This window comes from Myxocyprinus asiaticus, chromosome 7, assembly GCF_019703515.2.
Source record: "Myxocyprinus asiaticus isolate MX2 ecotype Aquarium Trade chromosome 7, UBuf_Myxa_2, whole genome shotgun sequence".
NCBI lineage: Eukaryota > Metazoa > Chordata > Actinopteri > Cypriniformes > Catostomidae > Myxocyprinus > Myxocyprinus asiaticus.
Window position 1 is genome coordinate 32,944,857 of NC_059350.1, and position 22,730 is coordinate 32,967,586.

At 40.3% G+C, this 22,730-nt stretch overlaps 1 protein-coding gene across 1 annotated transcript in view; it reads left to right on the forward strand.

Moving 5' to 3' along the window:
* Positions 1-22,730, forward strand: part of adgrl3.1 (adhesion G protein-coupled receptor L3.1) — a 190,646-nt gene that overhangs the window by 152,358 nt on the left and 15,558 nt on the right. The window contains exons 14-19 of the mRNA XM_051702396.1: positions 954-1,130; positions 4,421-4,630; positions 5,068-5,288; positions 9,893-9,959; positions 13,160-13,251; positions 20,862-21,030. Of these exons, the coding sequence (XP_051558356.1) occupies positions 954-1,130; positions 4,421-4,630; positions 5,068-5,288; positions 9,893-9,959; positions 13,160-13,251; positions 20,862-21,030 (936 nt within the window). The remainder of the gene's footprint in view (positions 1-953; positions 1,131-4,420; positions 4,631-5,067; positions 5,289-9,892; positions 9,960-13,159; positions 13,252-20,861; positions 21,031-22,730) is intronic.

The window sequence follows — 22,730 nt, forward strand, 5'->3', positions numbered from 1 at the left end:
TTTGGGTTTTTTAAATTCATGTACCAGTTTAATTTGATGCTTACATGATTTACAGATAAAATGTATATGGAACACCATTCGCCTTATACTATCAAAAGCAACCCTATTAACACTATAATAATGGTGTATGGTGTTTATATTAACATAGTATTTATTACAATTTACTAATTTAAAGGGATAGTTCACCCAAAATGAAAATTCCTTCATCATTTACTCACCCTCATGCCATGCCAGATGTGTATGACTTTCTTTCTTCTGCTGAACACAAAGGAAGATTTTGAGAAAAATATCCCAGCTGAATGGTGGCCAGAACTATGAAGATCCAAAAAGCATATAAAGGCAGCATAAAAGTAATCCATATGACTCCAATAGTTAATTCTATAACTTCTGAAGTGATATGATAGGTGTGGGTGAGAAACAGATTCATATACAAGTCCTTTTTGACTATAAATCTCCACTTTCGCTTTCACAATCTTCTTTTGTTTTTGGAGATTCGCATTCTTTGTGCATATCGCCACTAACTGGGTGGGGAGGAGAATTTATAGTAAAAACGATATAACACCTATCATATCACTTCTGAAGATATGGATTTAACCACTGGAGTTGTGTGGATTACTTTTATGCTGCCTTTTTATGCTTTTTGGACCTTCAAAATTCTGCCCACCAGAATTGGGTAAACTATCCCTTTAAAAGTCTTATGAAGTTTCTGTATTTTTAAACATTTCTAACATTGCTTCAAAAATAGCTAAAATACAGTATCAAGAATATTATGTGGAAAATATATTTTTATTTATTACGACTAACTGTTGTTCCACTATTCTTCTTATTGTTAACAGTCACCTTCTTTTCGAAGTGTCATTAGTCAAATTCTTTGTAAAAACTGCTGGCCCAATGATGGTTGCCGGCACGGAGTTGCACCTTTAATTTAACCAATCTGAGTGCTTTCCTTTCAGCAATCAGAAGAGAACTTCAATCCAAACTGCTCTTTTTGGAGTTACTCCAAACGCACCATGACTGGATATTGGTCCACTCAGGACTGCAGACTACTGGGCACCAACCGCACACACACCTCCTGTTCCTGCACACACCTCACCAACTTTGCAGTGCTTATGGCCCACGTGGAAGTCAAGGTAAATCTCCCATATTCGCAATGACAAGCATTATCTTCTGAAAAGATGGAATTTTATTTTTTTTTTTTTTTTTACCCAGTTTGGAATGCCCAGTTCCCAGTGCGCTTTTTAAGTCCACGTGGTCTTGTAGTGATTCGCCTCAGTCCAGGTGGCGGAGGACGAAAGTTGCCTCCGTGTCTGAGACCAACAACCCACGCATCTTATCACGTGGCTTGTTGAGCGTGTTGCCACGGAGACATAGCGCGTGTGGAGGCTTCACGCCATCCACCGCGGCATCTGTGCTTAACTCACCACACACCCCACCGAGAACGAACCACATTATAGCGACCACGAGGAGGTTACCCCATGTGACTCTACCCTCCCTAGCAACCGAGCCAATTTGGTTGCTTAGGAGACCTGGCTGGAGTCACTCAGCACGCCCTGGGATTCAAACTAGCGAACTTCAGGGGTGGTAGCCAGCATCTTTTACCACTGAGCTATCCAGGCCCCCCTGAAAAGATGGATTTTAAGATGAGCATGCCTTCACCCTTCCTGAAAGTCCAGATAAAACCAAATTTAGGAATATTTCACCTAAAATTAAAACAATTCTGTCATTTACTCACCTCATACAAGTCACCTCATAAGTGTCATACAAGTTGTCCATGTGACTTGTGCATCATAGTCTTCTGAAGCCATACAATAGATTTTGGTGAGAAACAATCCGAAATTTCAGTTATTTAAATGAAAGAAATTCATACAGGTTTGGAACAACACGAGGGTGAGTACAGGATGACATAACTCATATTGATTAGAAATTTCCTCAGTGCACATTATCCATGCAAAATTTCTGTGGCTATTTCTGAAGCTGGTTAATAATGCCTGGTAAAGTGGTGGTCAGTAATTTGTTGCTGTGCTCCACTGAGGAAATATAACTCATTCTGATGAGAATGAAATACTTTACAGCTTCTCTTAGAGCTACAGCCAGACACAGTTTAACAGTTTGAACCACACTCCATTAGCACTGCAATAGTTTACATCATCCACTGCTAAGAGAGACCTCACAGATCTCCTGTAGCCACTCAGCTTTTGCCTTGAGCATTTAGCATATGTAATGTGTGTTATCTCAGAAAGGACATACTTATATCTCACACTCTCTCATCACACACACTCACACACTCAAAAATAGACTCAAGATAAATAGTAAACCAGAGTGGACTAACATACAGTACATGCAAGTGTGTGTGCATGTGAACAGAAGACTGCTGAAAATATTTATGCACAAAGGACAGGATATACATAAATGTAAATGTTGTGTGCAGAGGGAAAGATTGACCTTAAACTTTTACTCTCTCACACACGCACATGCGCACAAGCGCACATCATTTGGACCCACACCCTTGAGGCTGCATTAATGGATGTTGCGTATACGTATTAATGATTAATAAAACCATTTAGTGTGTGTATGTGTGCAAGCAAGCTTGACTGCACACATTCACTCAACATTGAGTGTTGTCATGGCCACAGTGCTTTAATGTTTTCACATTTAAAATTAAATGGGCCATTCCAATACAGTGAAGTGCAGCTTCCTGTCTGAGCTCTAACAGTGAGGCACTTCCTGACTGAATGTGGCAGCTGTGGGCCTAAAATAAAACATACTTCTATCTCTATATATTTTCATAATTGAATTGAGAACACCTTTCAAATTCGAATTCAATTTTTGAATTTGAGATGAATTTGAATTGAGCTATCAAACAGGATTTAGAATTCAGTAATTCATTTAGTAAGTAGATTGAAAATGGAACAGATTCCTAAAAATGTATACAGTATACCAGCATAAAGTGTAGTTTATAATAAAACATTGCAGTATGTATTACCGATAGACATAATATCATACAACATATGGAGTGTCCAAAAATATTAAATTATATTAATAAAAAATGATAGAAATGCCACCTATAGAATGTTTTATTTAAATTGTATATATTATATTTATAATGTATATTAAATGTGTGTGTGTATATATATATATATATATATATATATACACTGGCAGCCAAAAGTTTGGAAAGATTTACAGATTTTGCTCTTATGGAAAGAGCACATTCCTCCCATAACCATCATTCAAATGTTCTGTGACTTGTGCCACAGTAGACCTTATGTTAGTATGGAAAATTGGTCCTTTTATTCACCAAAGTGGCATTCAGCTGATCACAATGTATAGTCAGGACATTAATAACATGAAAAATTACTATTACAATTTGAAAAAAAAAAAAAAATCTGAACTTCTTAAACTACTTCAAATTGTTCTCATCAAAAAATTCTGCACGTGCAGCAATGACAGCTTTGCAGATCTTTGGCATTCTAGCTGTCAGTTTGTCCAGATACTCAGGTGACATTTCACCCCACGCTTCCTGTAGCACTTGCCATAGATGTGGCTGTCTTGTCGGGCACTTCTCACACACCTTATAGTCTAGCTGATCCCACAAAAGCTCAATGGGGTTAAGATCCATTACACTCTTTTCCAATTATCTGTTGTCCAATGTCTGTGTTTCTTTGCCCACTCTAACCTTTTCTTTTTCTTTTTCTGTTTCAAAAGTGGCTTTTTCTTTGCAATTCTTCCCATAAAGCCTGCACCCCTGAGTCTTCTCTTTACTGTTGTACATGAAAATGGCGTTGAGCGTGTAGAATTCAATGAAGCTGTCAGCTGAGGACATGTGAGGTGTCTATTTCTCAAACTAGAGACTCTGATGTACTTATTCTGTTCTTTAGTTGTACATCTGGCCTTCCACATCTCCTTCTGTTCTTGTTAGAGCCAGTTGTCCTTTGTCTTTGAAGACTGTAGTGTACACCTTTGTATGAAATCTTCAGTTTTTTGGCAGTTTCAAGCATTGTACAGCATTATATATAATACTGTGTATACTGTATATATATTTGATTCACTGGCTGTGTTAATTGTTTTAACAATATTAAAGTGAGTTTAAATGTTACTTATCAGTTGAAGACAAAGTGTATCAGGGAATCATTAGGCATAATTAGTCAAAATTAACAGTTTCATTATTTCATTATGTTTTGTCTCAAACTTTTTTGTGTCTTTTTAATTTTTTTGAGTAAATCTGCCTCTGCCTCTGATTCAAATGTAACTTCCCGTGGAGCATGGCCAATTCAATTAAATTCCAACTTATGGACTGTAAGAGAGCCAATTCTTAAATTCTGAATTTTTAAACCTGTCTATAGCACAGCAGTAGCCACTGTAATCATCTTTCTTGACAGTCTCTCCCTCTCTTTCTGTCTCTCTTTCTCTCTCTCATCAGAAATCGGACCAGGTGCACGAGCTGTTGTTGGACGTCATAACGTGGGTGGGGATCCTGCTGTCTCTGGTCTGTCTGCTCATCTGCATCTTCACCTTCTGTTTTTTCCGCGGTCTCCAAAGCGACAGGAACACCATCCACAAGAATCTCTGCATCTCGCTCTTCATTGCCGAAACACTGTTCCTCACCGGCATCAATCGCACCGACCAGCCTGTACGACACACACACACACAACCAGTACCACACAGAAAGTCCCTTATATACACACTTGAAGTATTTAAATTTATTCCAGAACACACACACAATTCCTTAAGTCGTTAAGTTGGGCACCTGACTCTTGTTAATTACAGAAATGGAGCAGGTCTTTGACCTCTCGTTAATAACAAAAATCTCATTGTGTCCTCAGAGAGGAGCAGAGAAAGAGAGAATGAGAGAGAGAGAGAAAGAGAGAGAGAGAGAGAGAGAGAGAGGAGAATATAAGCAAAAGACAAATGGAAAATGACAAAGATAAAATGCTGGAAATCCGTCGGGAAATTTTTTAAGTGATAACAGAACAGACAGTTAATACTCAAAGCAGCGAAACACAGATTGCACAGATAGTGTGTAGATAATCTTCAGCTTTGTGCTCTGTGTGTGTGTTTTTGTTACAGATTGTGTGCGCCGTGTTTGCGGCCCTGTTGCATTTCTTCTTTCTGGCTGCATTTACGTGGATGTTTCTGGAAGGTGTTCAGCTGTACATCATGCTGGTGGAAGTGTTCGAGAGCGAGTACTCGCGCACCAAGTACTTCTATCTCACCGGATATGGAGTGCCTGCTGTTATAGTGGCTGTGTCTGCTGCGGTGGACTTCCGCAGCTATGGAACCGAAAGAGTGTACGTATATTACGATACCTAGAGGGCACCCATGGAACCGAATCGAAAGAATGTACGTATATAATGAGAGAGCAGGATGGCCAATTACCATTAAAATGCAGATAATGCCAAAGTTAACAGAATATACATTTCACATGACCTTAACCTTGATCTAAAGGCATATGCTTAATTATTTGAAATTAGGTTTTCAGACAAAGAAAGTGTGCCTAAGTATGAAATTCTTTACAACTATAAAATTTTATTTAATAATAAAAACTATCATTGATTGTGGAAAAAAAATTGGAAAATAGTAATGATGAACAGTGCTGGGTAAATTACTCTAAGTAATCCACCACAAATTACTAATTACTTCTATTTAATTGTAATCAGATTACTTAATGTATTACTTCATCAAACGAGTATTCGCATTACTAATTACTGTAACTTTTAAGTTACATTATAAAAAAAAAATTCATAGATTGGTATTTTATTTTGCTTAATGAATTCAAAATAATGTACACTGATGAGCCACAACATTATGACCACCTGCCTAATATGCTGTTGGTCCTCCGCGTGCCGCCAAAACAGCACCGACCTCCCAAGGCATTGACTCTACAAGACCCCTGAAGGTGTCCTGTAGTATCTGGCACCAAGACAGCAGCAGATCCTTCAAGTCCTGTAAGTTCCGAGGTGGAGCCACCATGGATCGGACTTGTTGGTCCAGCACATCCCACAGATGCTCAATCAGATTGAGATCTAGGGAATTTGGAGGCCAGGGAAACACCTTGAACTCTTCATCATGTTCCTCAAACCATTCCCAAACAATGTGTGCAGTGTGGCAGGGTGCATTATCCTGCTGAAAGATGCTGAAAGATGCCACTGCCTTCAGGGAATTCTATTGCCATGAAGGGGTGTACCTGGCCTGCAACGATGTTTAGGTAGGTGGCACGTATCAAATTGATGTCCACATTAATAGGCTGGACCTAGGGTTTCCCAGCAGAACATTGCCCAGAGCATCACACTCCCTCCACCAGCTTGCTGTCTTCCCACAGTGCATTCTGGTGACATCATTTACCCAGGTAAACGGCGCACATGTACACGGCCGTCCATGTGATGTAAACGGGACTCATCGGACGAGGCAAACTTTTCCACTGCTTCAAGGTCCAGTTCCGATGCTCACGTACCCATTGTAGGTGCTTTCGACCATGGACACCTGCGACCGATCTGCAGCTATGCAGCGTCATACGCAGCAGGGTGTGATTCACTGTGTGTTGTGACACATTCCTCCCATAACCATCATTAAAATTTTCTGTGACTTGTGCCACAGTAGACCTTATGTTAGTTTGGACCAGACAAGATAGCCTTTGTTGCCCTCATGCATCGATGAGCCTTGGGCGCCCAACACCCTGTTGACAGTTTGTGGTTTGTCCCTCCTCGGACACTGTCAGTAGGTTCTCACCACTACTGACCGGGAGCACCCCACAAGCCTTGCTGTTTCAGAGATGCTCTGACCCAGTTGTCTGGCCATAACTATTTGGCCCTTGTCGAAGTCACTCAGGTCTTTACTCCGGCCAATTTCTCCTGCATTCACCACATTGACTATGAGAACTGATTGTTCACTTACCAACTAATCTACCTAGACCTTGACATGTGGCCTTGTTAGGTGATGATCAACGTTATTCACTTAGCCAATGTTTTGGCTCATCTGTGTATATATTTCCTTCTTGTTCAGTGTTGCATTAGGGGGTGTACGCCCTTCAAATGTCACAGAAATGCATACAGATGTAGATACGAACATTATGTTTTAAATTCTACATAAACAATGCTATTTTAGAAATGTGTAACCCAAGTAATGTTCTTAAAAGTAATTAACTTATTTTAAAGTCAGTAATTGTAATCTGATTACTAGAATTTAAAATGTAATGCATTACACTATTTTTTAACTAAAAATAATTAGATTACAGTAACTAATTACTTTTTAATCAGATTACACTTAACACTTATAATAAAGAATGTGTAGGTGTGTCCAAATTTTTTACTGGTAGTTTATAATTATACAATTTAATGAGATAAACACAACTTTGCACATTTTTTATACAGTTATTCTACCAAATATTTACTCAAAACTCACTAAAACATAAAAACAGAAATTGTTTATAATCCATTGACAAGGCAATGGGTTGATTTTAGAACTGACATTACGAAAACCGGCCAACCAGATATGATTATCAGCTGTATTGTTATGTCACTACACTGGCAAAAGTGGTAACATGCAATTGTTACCTGAAGCATCTACTTGATCGATCCTATAAGTTTTGTTGATGAAACCAAATTTGTCAGGTTGATTTAGTCAGATTAAATAACATTTTTGACTTAATTTTGAATAAAACCAGTTAATTTAGATGTTACCACATGAAGCACATTTAAAAGGTTTCCTGACTAAACATTTTTACAATGTCGTGTAATGCCCAACATTATTACTAAACTCTAATTAACATTTGCTTACATTTAAGACAAAGCAAAGACCCAGATTTTGCCTTCAATGTTGCCTATTGGTAAAGGAAGATTGCAGGTTCATTCCCAGGAATTAGTGACACAGGAAATGGAGTGTTAGTAAGATCACAGACCTGCTGAGCAAGACAATTCACAACAGACTGCTCAAGGCAGAATGACTATGTAATTAGTGTCCTGAAAGTCGCTGTGATTGAAAATGCATCTGCTTAGTTGCAAATAAATCTACTGACCACAAATAAATTCACTCAAATGTAATCATTAAATGAAACTAATTATATAGTCTGAAATTTCTGCAAATGGAATGGCAAGAATAATGTTCAGGTTTCCTGTACACTCCCCCTGTCTTTAAATTTGTGCCTCCTCAGTGGTGTTGTGTCAGGCTGGTTGAGATGTTCAATCAAACAGAGCAATGTTTGGTGCCACAGAGCACAGTGTTTGCACTTTTCAAAGGAATCAACCTAGGAATTGCTTGCATAAAGTTATCTATGCACATTAAAGGGATGGTTAACCCAAAGATCATGTTGTTCCAAACCCTTATGACTTTCTTTGCTCCATGGAACAAAAGAAGATATGCAGAATGTTTGAGACTGACAGCCTCAGTCACCATTCACTTTAATTGTATGAAAAAAGTGCAGCATCAACAAAATTTCTCCTCTTGTTTTCATGAAAGAAGGAAAGTGCTGCAGGTTTGGAACAACTTGAGGTAAATGATAACAGAATTTTCATCTTTGGGTAAACTATCCCATTAAGATAAAGTATATGAAGAAAGTATTTTAACATCGAAAAAATAACACATTTCAAAATCCCTAAGTATGAGTGCAGTTAAAGACCTGTCAACTACAAATACAATCAAAACATGCTCTTCTGTTAGATAGCAGTATGCTACAAAATTTCTATACTTATGTTTTGACCGTATAGGACGCTAGAATCATGGTCAAATTTCTGAGCAGTGAGTGGAGAAAATCAAAAATCCCTCTAATGCTGTCTACTCCAGCAAAATGTTTTGCAAGTGCCAAACTCATCAGATCAGGCGCTCGCTGTACTGCAAATCGTCTGCGCGTTCAGGAGTCCTCAAACGGGTAAACTGGTGAAATTGCCCTAATTCATATTCATAAAGAAAACTATTCCACTGGCATTACTGCAGTTAGTGGCCAGACACAGCCATGAGGGATGTTCTCTCAGATAAATATTTCAGCAAAAATCATCATTTAAAGATGAGATGCTGAATGTGGCATATGAATAAGTGGTGGTCATTCAAGCACACAGTCTCCCTAGACCACAGAAATAGGTCACACTCATTTAAAAACAAGAATTGTATGGGAGGAAGAATGCTATGTCAACCTGAGCCATCTTTGGAGATAAACTGGTCTGCAGGAATCATTATTATTATTTCTATGCCACTTTTTGAAATGCCAACATTTGTCCCCCACACTTTTTGGCTGATAATAATCAGTGCTTTTTTAAATTCCTCATTTTTAAATTGTTTCTAATTGTAAAATCGTTCCTACATCTCTGCATATAAACCATAAAAAGAATGTCCCTGTTGTGGAGAGGAGTATAAGGTGTTGTCATGGCAGATGTTGGTGAAAACATTTCCAGCCTGGTAAGAGCTAAAATATAGAATAAAAAGCATGTCAGCATAGCTTAATCCCAGCGCGCATGAATTGAAAATCCTAAAATATTTATAATCCTATTTGGTTTCTGCATTCTCTAGCATATGGTATCTGTTCTTTAAAGAGGAAGGATTTCTGACTGTGTTGGTGGCCTGGAATACACACAGACACACACACACACATAAAAACAGCAATGCTTCCATTCCTGCTGGGCTGTAGAGGTGATTTCAGTAAAGCAGAGATGAAGAGTTTAATAATTCAGCTCTGGGCTGTCAATCACTCATTTAACTTCAGAATGGACCGGAGGTAATGAGCACTTTTTGAATATGATGATCTCAACATCAGAACGTAACATGTGAACACTCCTTCCTAGGACCTGAACAGATAATGCTTTGATCTTAATTGGAGTGGGTTGCAGGTTATTTTCATTGAACATCTCTCTCTCTCTCTCTCTCTCTCTCTCTCTCTCTCTCTCTCTCTCTCTCTTTCTCTCTATAGATGCTGGCTAAGGTTAGATACATACTTCATATGGAGTTTTATTGGGCCTGCTACTCTAATCATCATGGTAAGTTTAACACACACACACTCACAGGGGGGTTTAGAGAATGATAGAGCAAAGCCAATTCCACACTGTCACACACACACCCACACACGGGGGTTGGGGGGGGTGTTCAGATAATGGTCTGTCGAGGGCATTTTCCCAATTATGTGAAAGTCACAGTCACCCCACAAGACAGGCAGAGCACCTCCAAACACCTTGCTATATATAGAGGAAGAGAGTGTGTGTAGAGGGTTTATTCTGCATTGTTTATTGTTTATATGTTTTTATCAGGTGATTAAAAACCTGGAAATATCAGGGACTTTTAAAATCATGAATCCATGGAAAAGGGGACCCAAAAAGCTGAAACTTTCATTGAGCCATATTTAAATCACAGCACTGTTTCTGCCTTGTTGTCATCTTTTAATTCTATTAATTCCAAAAATGTATATCTGATATACAATTCAGCGATTTCACACAAGCAAGGATGCTGTGGCTTTGAATACAATATCAGCATGGCTGTGATTGAGCCATAGATCATGAGGTTGCAGGTAATCACAGCCGTGCTGATATTCAGAACAGCAGCATGATTGTGAGTGTGATATTACTTTTATAGAACAGTTCTATAAACAAGAAGTTCATATCGAGTTACTTATGTTTAAGACAAAATTTGGCCAGTTAGTTCATATACTGTAAACCAGGGGTTGGCAACCTTTTTGAAATGGAGTGCCATTTTTTATTTTCCTGGTCAATGGCTGTGCATTTTTCTAATTTAATCATTTATTTTTCATTACAAATTATATTATCAGCATAACAGTTTGAGTGACAGTTTTGTGCAAAACCCGATGATTATGATATAATCATGATCCTGTATGTGATTTTCACAGAGCATCTTGTGAAAGTGCTTTAATGAAAGAAAACCTGTCCTTTTGTACAAAATTAGTTAACATAGTTTAATGTCACAAATTTGCTTATTTGATTACTGATCACGAAATTGTATGGAATCTTAAATATTTCTTATATTATGTAATTTTAGTCATGTAATCACTAGCACACAAACAACATCGAGAGAGGAGCAGACTATTTTATTTTTATTAAGTTTTTCATACCTACATTCCAATCTACATCTTTTTGTAATCCTTCCTCATGTCACACAGTGTGTTTTCATCAGTTGAATGGGAGACTGACCACTATTAAAGTGTGACGAGATTCACGCTGCATGTGCAAGCCATTTGCAAATCTCAAGCTGATCAACTATTTAGCCCTTTTCAATGAATCGCACCTGCAAAATCCTAAATCTTTATTTCCTGGTTTCATTTATATTTTGAATAGATTTGAAAAGATTTTTGAACCCAACGATGTGGGTTTATGTTTTCTCTTTTAATCGTTTAATGTAATTTTGAGTGTGACTATGGTTTAAGGAGGGGGTACCTGTATGCTGGGTTGGAAATCTAAAGGATTAATTGTGGTATTTTCCTTATTACATGATCAGTTGTTCTGAAAGCAAAAAGAAACTAATGAAACATGGAATGTAGGCTGTCATCTGTGCAGCCTGACCGAAGCAAAGCGGGCGCGTTTACTCACGTGATTAACCGAAAGTGATGCGCTGCTGGCTCGTGATGCTGAATGGCTTAAACACGCTGCACGAGTCTTTTGGGTATACTGCAGTCTCGTCACATTTTAACTTTTTGTTTAGCTTCCCATTCTGCTCATGAAAACATGCTGCATGATTATGAGGAAGGATTACATCAAGATGTAGATTGGAATGCAGGTGCAGAATTTATATAAATAAAATAGTCTACTTCTCTCTCTCCGTTGCTGGCGAGCCAATAGGAATTACCTCTCCATGTGCCAATGCTGGCACGTGTGCCATAGGTTGCCGACCCCTGCTGTGTACAGTGCTGTGCAAAAGTTTTAGGCACTTGTGAAAGATGTTGCATAGTGAGAATGTCTTCAAACATAATGGAATAAATAATTTGTATTTATCAATTAATGTCATACTAAGTCCAGTAAACATTAAAAAAAAATTTTTTTAAAAAAACAATATTTGGTGTGACCACCTTTGCCTTCAAAACATCGCCAATTCTTCTAGGTACACCTGCACACAGATTTTCTTGGCTTCTTGGGGAATTTGCCACAGTTCTTCTATCTGTTTAGGCTGTCTCAATTGTTTCCATCTCTTCATGTAATCCCAGACTGACTCGATGTTCAGTGGGGGGCTCTGTGGGGGTCATGCCATCTGTTGCAGTGCTCCCTGTTCTTCTATTCTGTTTGCAAATGGAATGTTTGAGGGTCTAAAATGTATATTTCCTATTGACACACTAAAGCTGAAAATACAAATAACCATCTTAAGATAAATGTTTTTGAGAAACATCTTATGTGCCTAAGACTTTTGTGCAGAACTGTATATTTTATATATTTTCCAATGCTTCAAACTGCGTGTCACAAACAAACACACAGACAATTTTTCCAGCTGCACTCAAAACGTCCTGTAATCAATCTGCTCCAGCTCCACTCCGGGTTTTCAATTTGCAGTGCACTGAGTTGGATGTTATTACGACATGTCACGCATTCAAGTCAGAAACAAAATATTGAAGAAGCCAAACTAATACACATACAGAATAAACAACGGTAAAACTATTTTTTCTATTGTGCCGGTGAATCTGCATAACTGAATACACCTGCATGACTTTAACATGACCTACATATTTATCAAGGCATGGTGTTTTTTTAATTTGCATTAAAAAAGACATAGGGATTTACATTCTTCTCATTTCAGATATTTCATATATAACAAATTAATATTATTGAAATAAAACACTGAAATTGAAATATTTTTACAAAATGATTGCTTTCCACGATCTTTCATGACGACATGCCTCTTCTAACATTACAACTCAACCCAACTGAGTTTTGCACTTGAAAAAAGGACTTCACTTGGTCATTTGTGTGCTCGGAACTCGTAATTACGATATTTCCGACTCCACTTGAAGGCCGCATAATATCAGGAACGCCGCTCGTCCATTCAGATTAGAGGATCGGAACTAACTGTTGTAGGAATTAAAATACACTTCAGTAATCTCTATAAAATGATGATAATTACAAAGAAAAAAAAAATCTTTCCCCAGTAATCACAAATGACTGTAAATTAATTGGTTAAAAGGTGTGGCAACCCAGTTCAATACTTACTGCATGTATTTTATAATTTATGCTATTTTGTGTTGCAGCTGAATGTTATTTTCCTGGGTATTGCACTCTATAAGATGTTTCACCATACGGCGATTCTAAAACCTGACTCTGGTTGCCTGGACAACATCAAGTGAGGAATCTATTCTGTATTTCTTGTTTGTGTGTGTTTTATTGTTTTTCATGGATCACACTGCTGCTGTCTTTGTCACTAAGCTCATAATTGTTCCTTAGAGGTGATTAAATGAGAAGAAAGTTCTAGCGCCTGTCTGAAGTTAGACTATTTTTAAGCATTGTGTTTTGTCTTTCACTTTGTCCTTGATGCTTAATTTCTCATGGGACCAAACCAGTAATAATTAAATTTGAAAAAAAACATGTCTCGGTTACTGTCATAACCTCCGTTCCCTGATGGAGGGAATGAGACGTTGTGTCAATGTAGTGACACTAGGGGTCGCTCTTGAGAGCCCCGAACACCTCAAATCTTTGAGAAAAGGCCAATGAGAATTGGCGAGTGGAATTTGCATGCCACTCCCCCGGACATACGGGTCGCAACCACTCATTCAGGTTTTGTGCTGAGGAGCCAAGACAGGGTCCCGGCCATTTCAGCGGGTAGTACAGCGTTGTGGCAGGGGGTACACAACGTCTCGTTCCCTCCATCAGGGAGGTTCCGGTTGTGAATTCCTCTGCTGAATTCGCGAGCCACAGGGCTATGGAGGAAGGACATCCAGGGTTCACGGGTTTGTGAACTCGCATGGGAAAAGAAGCGCACATTTTAGCCTCTTTGGAGGGGAAAGGCACTATACGCAAGCGATACACCCAGCCAGCTGTCCGTATTCCCAAACTTACCTGTTCGTACCTGACAGAACACGGGATGAAACTGGCTCAACCCGGAGATTGTAAAATCTCATGAAGGTATTGGGTGTCGCCCAGCCCGCTGCCCTGCAGATGTCTGCTTGAGAGGTGCCATGGGCCAGTGCCCACGAGGATGACAGACTCCTTGTGCAGTGTGTTGTATTCCCAAAGGGGCGGGCATGGCCTGGGCCTGGTATGCCATAGTGATGGCATCCATGATCCAGTGGGCAAGCCTCTGTTTGGAGACAGCGTTCCCTTTCCGCTGTCCGTCAAAGCAGACAAAGAGCTGTTCAGAGCATCTAATGCTCTGCGTGCGATCCAAGTTGATGTGCAAAGTATGCACCGGACACAGCAACGACAGGGCTGGGTCTGCCTCCTCCTGGGGCAGCGCTTGCAGGTTCACCACCTGATCCCTGAAGGGGGTTGTGGGAACCTTGGGCACATAGCCCGGCCGGGGTCTCATGATTACGTGAGAGTCACCCGGACCGAACTCCAGGAAGGTATCGCTGACAGAGAACGCTTGCAGGTCCCCGACCCGCTTGATGGAGGTGAGCGCAATCAGGAGAGCCATCTTCAAGGAGAGGGCTTTCAACTCGACTGACTCTAGGGGCTCAAGGGGGGCTCCACAAAGGCGCAGGAGGACCACGGAGAGATCCCATGAGGGGAACAGGCGTGGCCAAGGAGGATACAGCCTCCAGGCGCCTCTCAGGAACCTGATGATCAGGTCATGCTTCCCTAAGGACTTACCATCCACTGTATCGTGGTGTGCCGCTATGGCGCCCACATACACCTTCAAGGTGGAGGGGGACAGCTGTTCCTCCAGCCTCTCCTGCAGGAAGGAAAGCACTGACCCGACTGCGCATCTCTGAGGGTCTTCAGCTTGGGAAGAACACCAATTCGTGAACCGACGCCACTTCAGGGTATAAAACTGCCTCATGGAGGGAGCTCTGGCCTGAGTGATCGTGTCTACCACTGCTGGTGGTAGGCCACTTAGGTCTTCCGCGTCCCATCCAAGGCCAGACGTGGAGGTTCCAGAGGTCTGGGTGCGGGTGCCAGATGGTGCACCATCCTTGAGAAAGAAGGTCCTTCCTCATGGGAATTCGCCAGGGAGGGGCTGTCGCGAGGCCTCCTCCTCCCTGACCTTGCACAGGGTCTGTGCAAGTAGGCTCACTGGGGGAACTGTGTGCCAACACGTCTGCTGTGGCATTGAGGTTGCCCGGGATGTGAGTGGCCCGCAGCGACCTCAGTCGCCGCTGACTCCATAGGAGGAGACGGCGGACGAGTTGCGACATGTGACATGAGCGTAAGCCGCCTTGGCGATTTATATACGCTACTGTTGCACAGCTCCTGTATCACATCGGGATCAGGACTACCCACGTGCAGTTCCTTTACTGCCTGGTGTACTTGCAGGAGGGCCATGGCATGCAGGGCAGAGGCGGCTTGAGAAGCAGCGCTGTAGGCTTTGGCCGTCAGAGACGACGTCGTCCTACAGGCCTTGGAAGGGAGTGCCAGGCGATCCCATCAGATGGCTGCGCTTTGCGTGCACAGGTGCACCCTCATCCACCTGAGGGACCTCTGTATACCCGCCCCGCCATCGAGGGAAGTGAGAGGTCGGTTTGGGGCAGAAAAAGGTGCCCTCCACGACCTCGTCAGTTCGTCGTGCACTTCCGGGAAGAAAGGGACCAGGGGGGCGTGGCTATGAGCGGCGCCCCGAACCCAGGAACCAATCATCTAGCCGCAAGGGCTCAGGGGAGGGTGGAAGGTTCCATTCCAACCCGACACATGCGGTGGCCCGGGCAAGCATGGCGGTCATCTCGCCATCAGCCTCAGACTGGGCGGGCCGACTTGAAGATGGCAGCCCAGTCGAGTCCTCGCCGGTACGCCTGACATCGCCAGTACGCTCTCCAATGCAGTGATCGAGCACTCATCCCGCTCCAGAGCTCCGAAAGGGACACTAAGCTGGCCCTGAGGCGAGCTGGTCTCCTCTCGGAACTCGCCAGGGGCAAACGAGCGTGCTGGGGAATGGGAGGTCTGCAGGAATTTACCCGACGGAGCCACGCCCATTGAAGCTCCCAAATCGCCTCCAGTGCCAGCCGGGTCGGCCTCGTACCTGGAGGTAAAAGGCGAGGCACGGGGGGCGGCTAGAGTGGCTTTTCCCCAGAAGAAGTAAAGCCGCGACCGCAACGTTGCCACGGTCATATTCTCACAATGAGAACATGAACCATCCACGAACGCTGCCTCAGTGTGATCGCTGCCTAGACACGTGAGGCAGCACCCGTGGCCGTCGGAAGCAGAGCGATAGCGACCGCATCCAGGAATCACACAAAGACGGAAAGGCATCTTTATAAAGACGCATCTTTAAAAAGACGTTCAACATCAATGTGTGTGCTCTAATAGAGAAAATATACTCTTTAGCAGGAATATACACTCTTTTAGCGCTGTCAAAGTGCCAAGGGGCGAAATCTGCATTCGTCGTGCAGAAGGAGAGAAAGTCGCTGGAAATGCGCCATATATCCAACAACATACACTTCTTAAGAGGTGAATGGAACAGCAGTAGTATTCAGCTCACTGATAGTACAACCGCTCGGCTCCGAAGAAAAAATCTGAATGAGTGGTTGTGAGCCAGCTCCTTTTATACCCATATGTCCGGGGGGAGTGGCATGCAAATTCCACTCGCCAATTCTCATTGGCCTTTTCTCAAAGATCTGAGGTGTTTGTGGCTCTCAAGAGCGACCCCTAGTGTCACTTCATCGAATGAGTGACAGAAGGGGAACTTCACATAAATTATATTACCTGTGCTATGTATTTAAATGAAGTCAGCATCATCTTTGAGAGAGCTAGGGCTTGAGCGACTAACATATCAGGGTGTACTGAAGTACAGCCAGTAATGTGGGGGTTTAGAAAGTGTGCTATTCACAGTGTGTAGTATGCCTTAGACAGTAAATGCTGAAACTAGGTTAGTTTGCATATTTCAGTAATTGATTATTCTTATTGATGTACAGAACACAAGCTGAGGAGTCACTGTTGAAATCTGTGACCCAAATGCAGAATTTCTGCTGTAGTTTTTGTGTTTTTCACATAATCAAAAGTAGCCTACACAAGGGTTAAGTTATGCAGAGCTGGCAGGAGTTGACTTCACGTAACTGAGGCACATTACAAATTCATTGAGGTGAACTTTGGTTGCTGCAGACTTTACCAGGTTTACGAAATTGTATTACAGAAAAGGTATTGCCCCAAATGTATTGTGGACTATTCAGAAATTATTTGGACACCTGTACCCCTCATGTTCTGTTGAGGTTGTCTTGTACTTGGATGTGTTTGTTTGAAATTGAGCTCTTTTTTTATTTTTATTTTTTCCTTTTATTTTCCTTCTGACCTATTCAAACCCAAGTAGACAAATATATTTGAAGCCTTATCCTGCGCTTGACTGATATCCAACATACAGTAGTAAAGTTGTTTCTGTTGTTTTTGTCTCTCAGACCTCAAAGAGAACATGAGGGTTAAGCCACACTTAAAAATGTATGAATGTCATTATACTTTATTAGGTACTAGTTCTGCCAACACCATTTAAACGCCTCTAAGGAATTGTCAGGTATTAAAGCCATTTCTGCCAACATCAAAACAAACATACAGGAAAACAGTAAACAAAAAAATAGATCAATAAGCACATTTTAAAACATTATTTCATTGTGCAGTGGCGTGGCTTCAGATATCGGTGTCTATAGCTACTGTGCATTCTTATAAACCTAACAGAAGAACCACAGTGCAACTTTTCTTCTAAACATACATACTATGTCTTACACATTGTCTTCACAATATAGTTACAAAGTACTAGAGTCATTATCTAACCCTAGTTCCTTAGTACTATTTCTCTCTTTGTCACCAAATCATTAACAGAAAACATTTTAAGACTGATTGTTGATTTAATAATTTTTTATGTTGGTCTAAAGTTATAGTTAGAAAGTCTTACCCAGTCGAAAATGCAGCCTCAGCACAAATTAAATCCAAGGATCTAAAGCTGCAGTGTGCAGAATTGATCAGCTCTGCTCATGCAAGCTAATTGGTCACTGAGAACTTAGCCCCACCCTCCGTAACAATGTTTTTTTATTTTATTTTTTTATGTATACATTCAACCCAATGAACAGTATGTAAAATTGTGTCGACTGGGAAAATCCAACCATATTTCACCACCATCATGATCATCATAAGTAGATTTTTTTTATTGTATTTGTTTGTGTTTTCCATCTCTTGAGTTATTTTGTTTTATTTAAAATACTTATAAATCATTCATCAGCCTCATCTGTCTTTTTTCTTTGTTTTTCCCTTTCCATCCTTTTTTTTCTGTTTTATATTCCAGCATTCTGTTGAAGCATGGCTTGTTATGGATAGTCACTGGTAAGGGTCTCTAGCCAATCAGAGTGCCAGTTCTCTGAATCCTGCATTCTGATTGGACTGTTTAACCATGTAGTTACTCCGCTGTTTGACTCTTAATGTTAAATTGATTGCAGTGATTTGTCAATTCTCCAACGTGGCTCTTTAAAATCAAAATGTAATTATAAATCTTCATGAATGTGTGTTCTCTGTCTGTACCAGTCCCAAGTTGGTTCACAATCAATATTTCTGTCTGTCTGTCAGTCTTTCCATCTTGATTTGCCATTGTTTATTGATTATTATTGTCTCTGTTGGAAACAATAATACTTATTTACTGTCTTTCTGTATTTATCGTCCTCTCAAGTGTTTACTGTCTGTCTCTCCCCTGTCTGTTTGTATGTCTCTCTCTCTCTCTCTCTCTCTCTCTCTCTCTCTCTCTCTCTCTCTCTCTCTCTCGCTCTCTCTAATGATCTTGTTTCAATGCCAAACATTAGCCTGTCACATTAGCACAGTTCACAGAATAAATGGGTTGCAGGCTGAATATGTGCAATAATCGCCTACTAACCTTTTCTGTGTAAAGTTATAGATGAAATTACCCTGTTGTCACAGTTCTTTCAAGCAGCAGATTTCAATGGTGGGAATAGGCAGCGCTACAGTTTTAATAATTTTTAAGCTTTATAGAATGTAATAATGTCTGTTAATGTTAAACAGACAGTAAAAGTTATTATAAATGAATATCTATGGTTTTCAGTGAAAAAATTTTTTTTTATAAATACTGGCAAAGCAAGTTTAAACTTGGTTCAATGATCCTGTGTGATTATGTCGGACATGTAACAGGTTGATGAATACACATCCTCGCACACTTACCACACTTCTAAAGCCTAATAATTTGGGTACTTAGAAATGAAAACTACCATCAGACATATAATATGTGTCTTAACTGCTTAAATTATTAACCCACATACAATAAATTATAATATTTTACTTCAATATGATCATATTCCATATCAAAACTTAATAACAGCCGTTTTCGATTGAACAATATTATTTACTGCATTCAAAATAAATGCAAAGACATAATTTTAGCAGTATGAACATTATTTTTATTCACTTATCCTGGTGATCTTGATTATATAAGATCATCGTTAGATCATATTTGACCTCATTTCTGTCACAGTGAAAGCACTTTGGAAATTAAAAACAGCCGTTTGCGATCAGAGAAAAAAATTATATTCACCAACAGCAGCTACGGGTTAATTGTAGAGCAGACGCAATAACAATGACGGTGATCTGTGAAATATCATCATTTGTGTAAAATCTTGTGTTTTTCCTGATGCAACGATCTGGTGGAAATTCAGAGGAGCCCAAATCTCAAATAATCTGTGGGAAACGGGGTGTTTCAACCCAACAAACAGAACGTTTTGTGTAGTTTCAGCGCGATTTGCGCAAAGTGCCCATAGACAGCAGTTCTTTTGGTCGTGTCTAGAAGGTAGCCCCCCAGTTACCTAAAGTCTCGCGAGAGCCGCATTGAATGTTCACTCTGTCACTGTGTCTTTTGTGTTTATTTAGAGTCCTACACAAACCCTACACTTACCTCTAAACCTAATTTAACCTTAACCCTACCACTAAATCTAACCCTAAACTTAGTAACAGCGAATGAGACTCTCACGAGACTTTGGCTGCTGGGGGTTACCTTCTAGACACAGCCAGTTCTTTTCTGGGCTACCAAAAGAACCCGGAAGTGCCAGGGTGGAGCATTTGTTTGTAAACCGGTCTTGTTTTGAAGGCTGTGTGCTCCGGAGCTCGCATTTATCGGCCACATACGTCACTGAGGCTGTCTCGTTTCAGAAAAGCGAGTTGGACACTCCGGATGCAGCCATCGAATGCGTCCTTCTTTCACAGGAATTCAGAGGATGTATCTTTAATTAGCACTCACAACCCATAATTCTTTGCTTCAACGGAAATGTACATCATTTTTTTTTTTTTAAATTATGCAGATTTACCAGAAAATCTGATGTTCAAATCCAAGTAATGATAATTCCCAAGCTGATGTATCTCAGTAGACGGGAGTAAAATATATAAGATGTAAAATTATAATAATATATAATGTAAAATAAAGTATTATGAAGTAAATATAATCTGGTGGGCTACAAGTCTGCAAGTTAGCTCTGGAGATTTAAATTTTAAACTAATCACAAACATTTGACCGTGACATAAATGAGAGGAAAGCAATTCTACATCAAAGATTTTAGAACATTTCAATGTGCCAGTTAGATGTGGCTTCTATGCCACTTTTGCTTTGTAAAAGTGACTATAGATAGGCAGATCTAACCAGAATATCACTGGCTCATAAAGCCATGAAGGGCCCCCCACATAATGCCAGGCCCCCTGGAAGGGTCATGAGTAAAACTGTGTGTTGTATGAGAGTGAGAGAGAGAATTACAAAACTTTGACATGGTAATTCACCATTTTATTTTATTTGTTTTTCTCTCTGTCTCTCCCTCAATCACTCCCTCTCAGGTCGTGGGTCATAGGTGCCATAGCTCTGCTGTGTCTTCTTGGTCTGACCTGGGCGTTTGGGCTGATGTATATCAATGAGAGTACAGTCATCATGGCCTACCTCTTCACCATCTTCAATTCGCTGCAGGGAATGTTCATCTTCATATTTCACTGCATCCTGCAGAAAAAGGTGACACACACACACACACACACACACACGCATAGAAAGACACATATAATGGAGACCGGGGCTAGTTACACAGGTTATATCTCAGTAACTACAAGGTTTTGAGTCAAAAGTCCAATTACACAAATGCTTGTTAACTCTAGCATTTTTGTATGTTTGTTTCAAACACCTACTGCAAAACTCTTAAATTAGACAATTTTCGGAACTCTACCCTCCAAACTAAAATGCTAATATCATATTTTGCAGTAGCTGTAAACAAATAAAAAATAATGAAACCACACTAGCATATATCCAGACAGGTGTCAACATTATAATGAAAGTATATTTTAACCGAAAGGATGAACTGTTTTCCAAGGCAATGGGTATTTTTAATAATTGTCTGGTCAGGGCACATTTTTATTAAGGCAAGATGTGTTTTAAACATTATACATTTATACAATTTGTTTGTTACATTATATGTTGACCAAAACAATGGTTTAATATATATCTTTTTTGTTACCTTTTACATTACAGCTGTTTCATAAGTGTTTTCATCATTGTAATGTTGTAATATAATAGGCTGTTTAATGACTGGTTCCAATGTGACAACTTACACCATATAGTGTGATATAGTTATATGTACCCCATATAATGCCTCAATATACACCAATCAGCCACAACATTAAAATCACCTGCCTAATATTGTGTAGGTCCCCCTCGTGCCGTTAAAACAGCATCAACCCGCATCTCAAAACAGTATTGTACTGAGAGGTTATCTAGTTACAGTAGACTTTGTCAGTTCAAACCAGTCTGGCCATTCTCTGTTGACCTCTCTCATCAACAAGGCATTTATGTCCACAGAACTGCCACTCATTGGATGTTTTTTGTTTTTGGCACCATTCTGAGTAAATTCTAGAGACTGTTGTGTGTGAAAATCCCAGGAGATCAGCAGTTACAGAGATACTTAAACCAGCCTGTCTGGCACCAACAACCATCCATGCGATTATCTAATCAGCCAATCATGTGGCAGCAGTGCAGTGCATAAAATCATGCAGATACAGGTCAGGAGCTTCAGTTAATGTTCACATCAACCATCAGAATAGGGAAAAAATGTGATCTCAGTGATTTGGACTATGGCATGATTGTTGGTGCAAGATGGGCTGGTTTGAGTATTTCTGTAACTGCTGATCTCCTGGGATTTTCATGCACAACAGTCTCTAGAATTTACTCCGAATGGTGCCAAAAACAAAAAACATCCAGTGAGCGGCCGTTCTGTGGACGGAAATGCCTTGTTGATAAAAGAGGTCAACAGAGAATGGCCAGACTGGTTTGAACTGACAAAGTCCATGGTAACTCAGACAACCATTCTGTACAATTGTGGTGAGAAGAATATCATGTTAAAAAAATAATCCCACCCTGAGAAATATTCACTGGAGTATAAATATTGTTAGACCCTGTCTCTGCTACAGTATATAATGCAAACAGCTGCTGTATCGCAATCATGTGCACATACACATTGAGGCTCAGTTGACCTCTTTCCTGGGCATTTTACAGAGGGTTTACTGGCCTCTTATTAGTAACGAGCTCATTAATCAACCCTTCTGTCACATGCATGCTCAATTAGAGACCCTCAGCTCATCAGATTTATTTAACTCATGATAGATTTTAAACCTTTTAATTATCTGATTGCCGACCAGTGGATTGCTTCCAGAGTCATTTAGCAT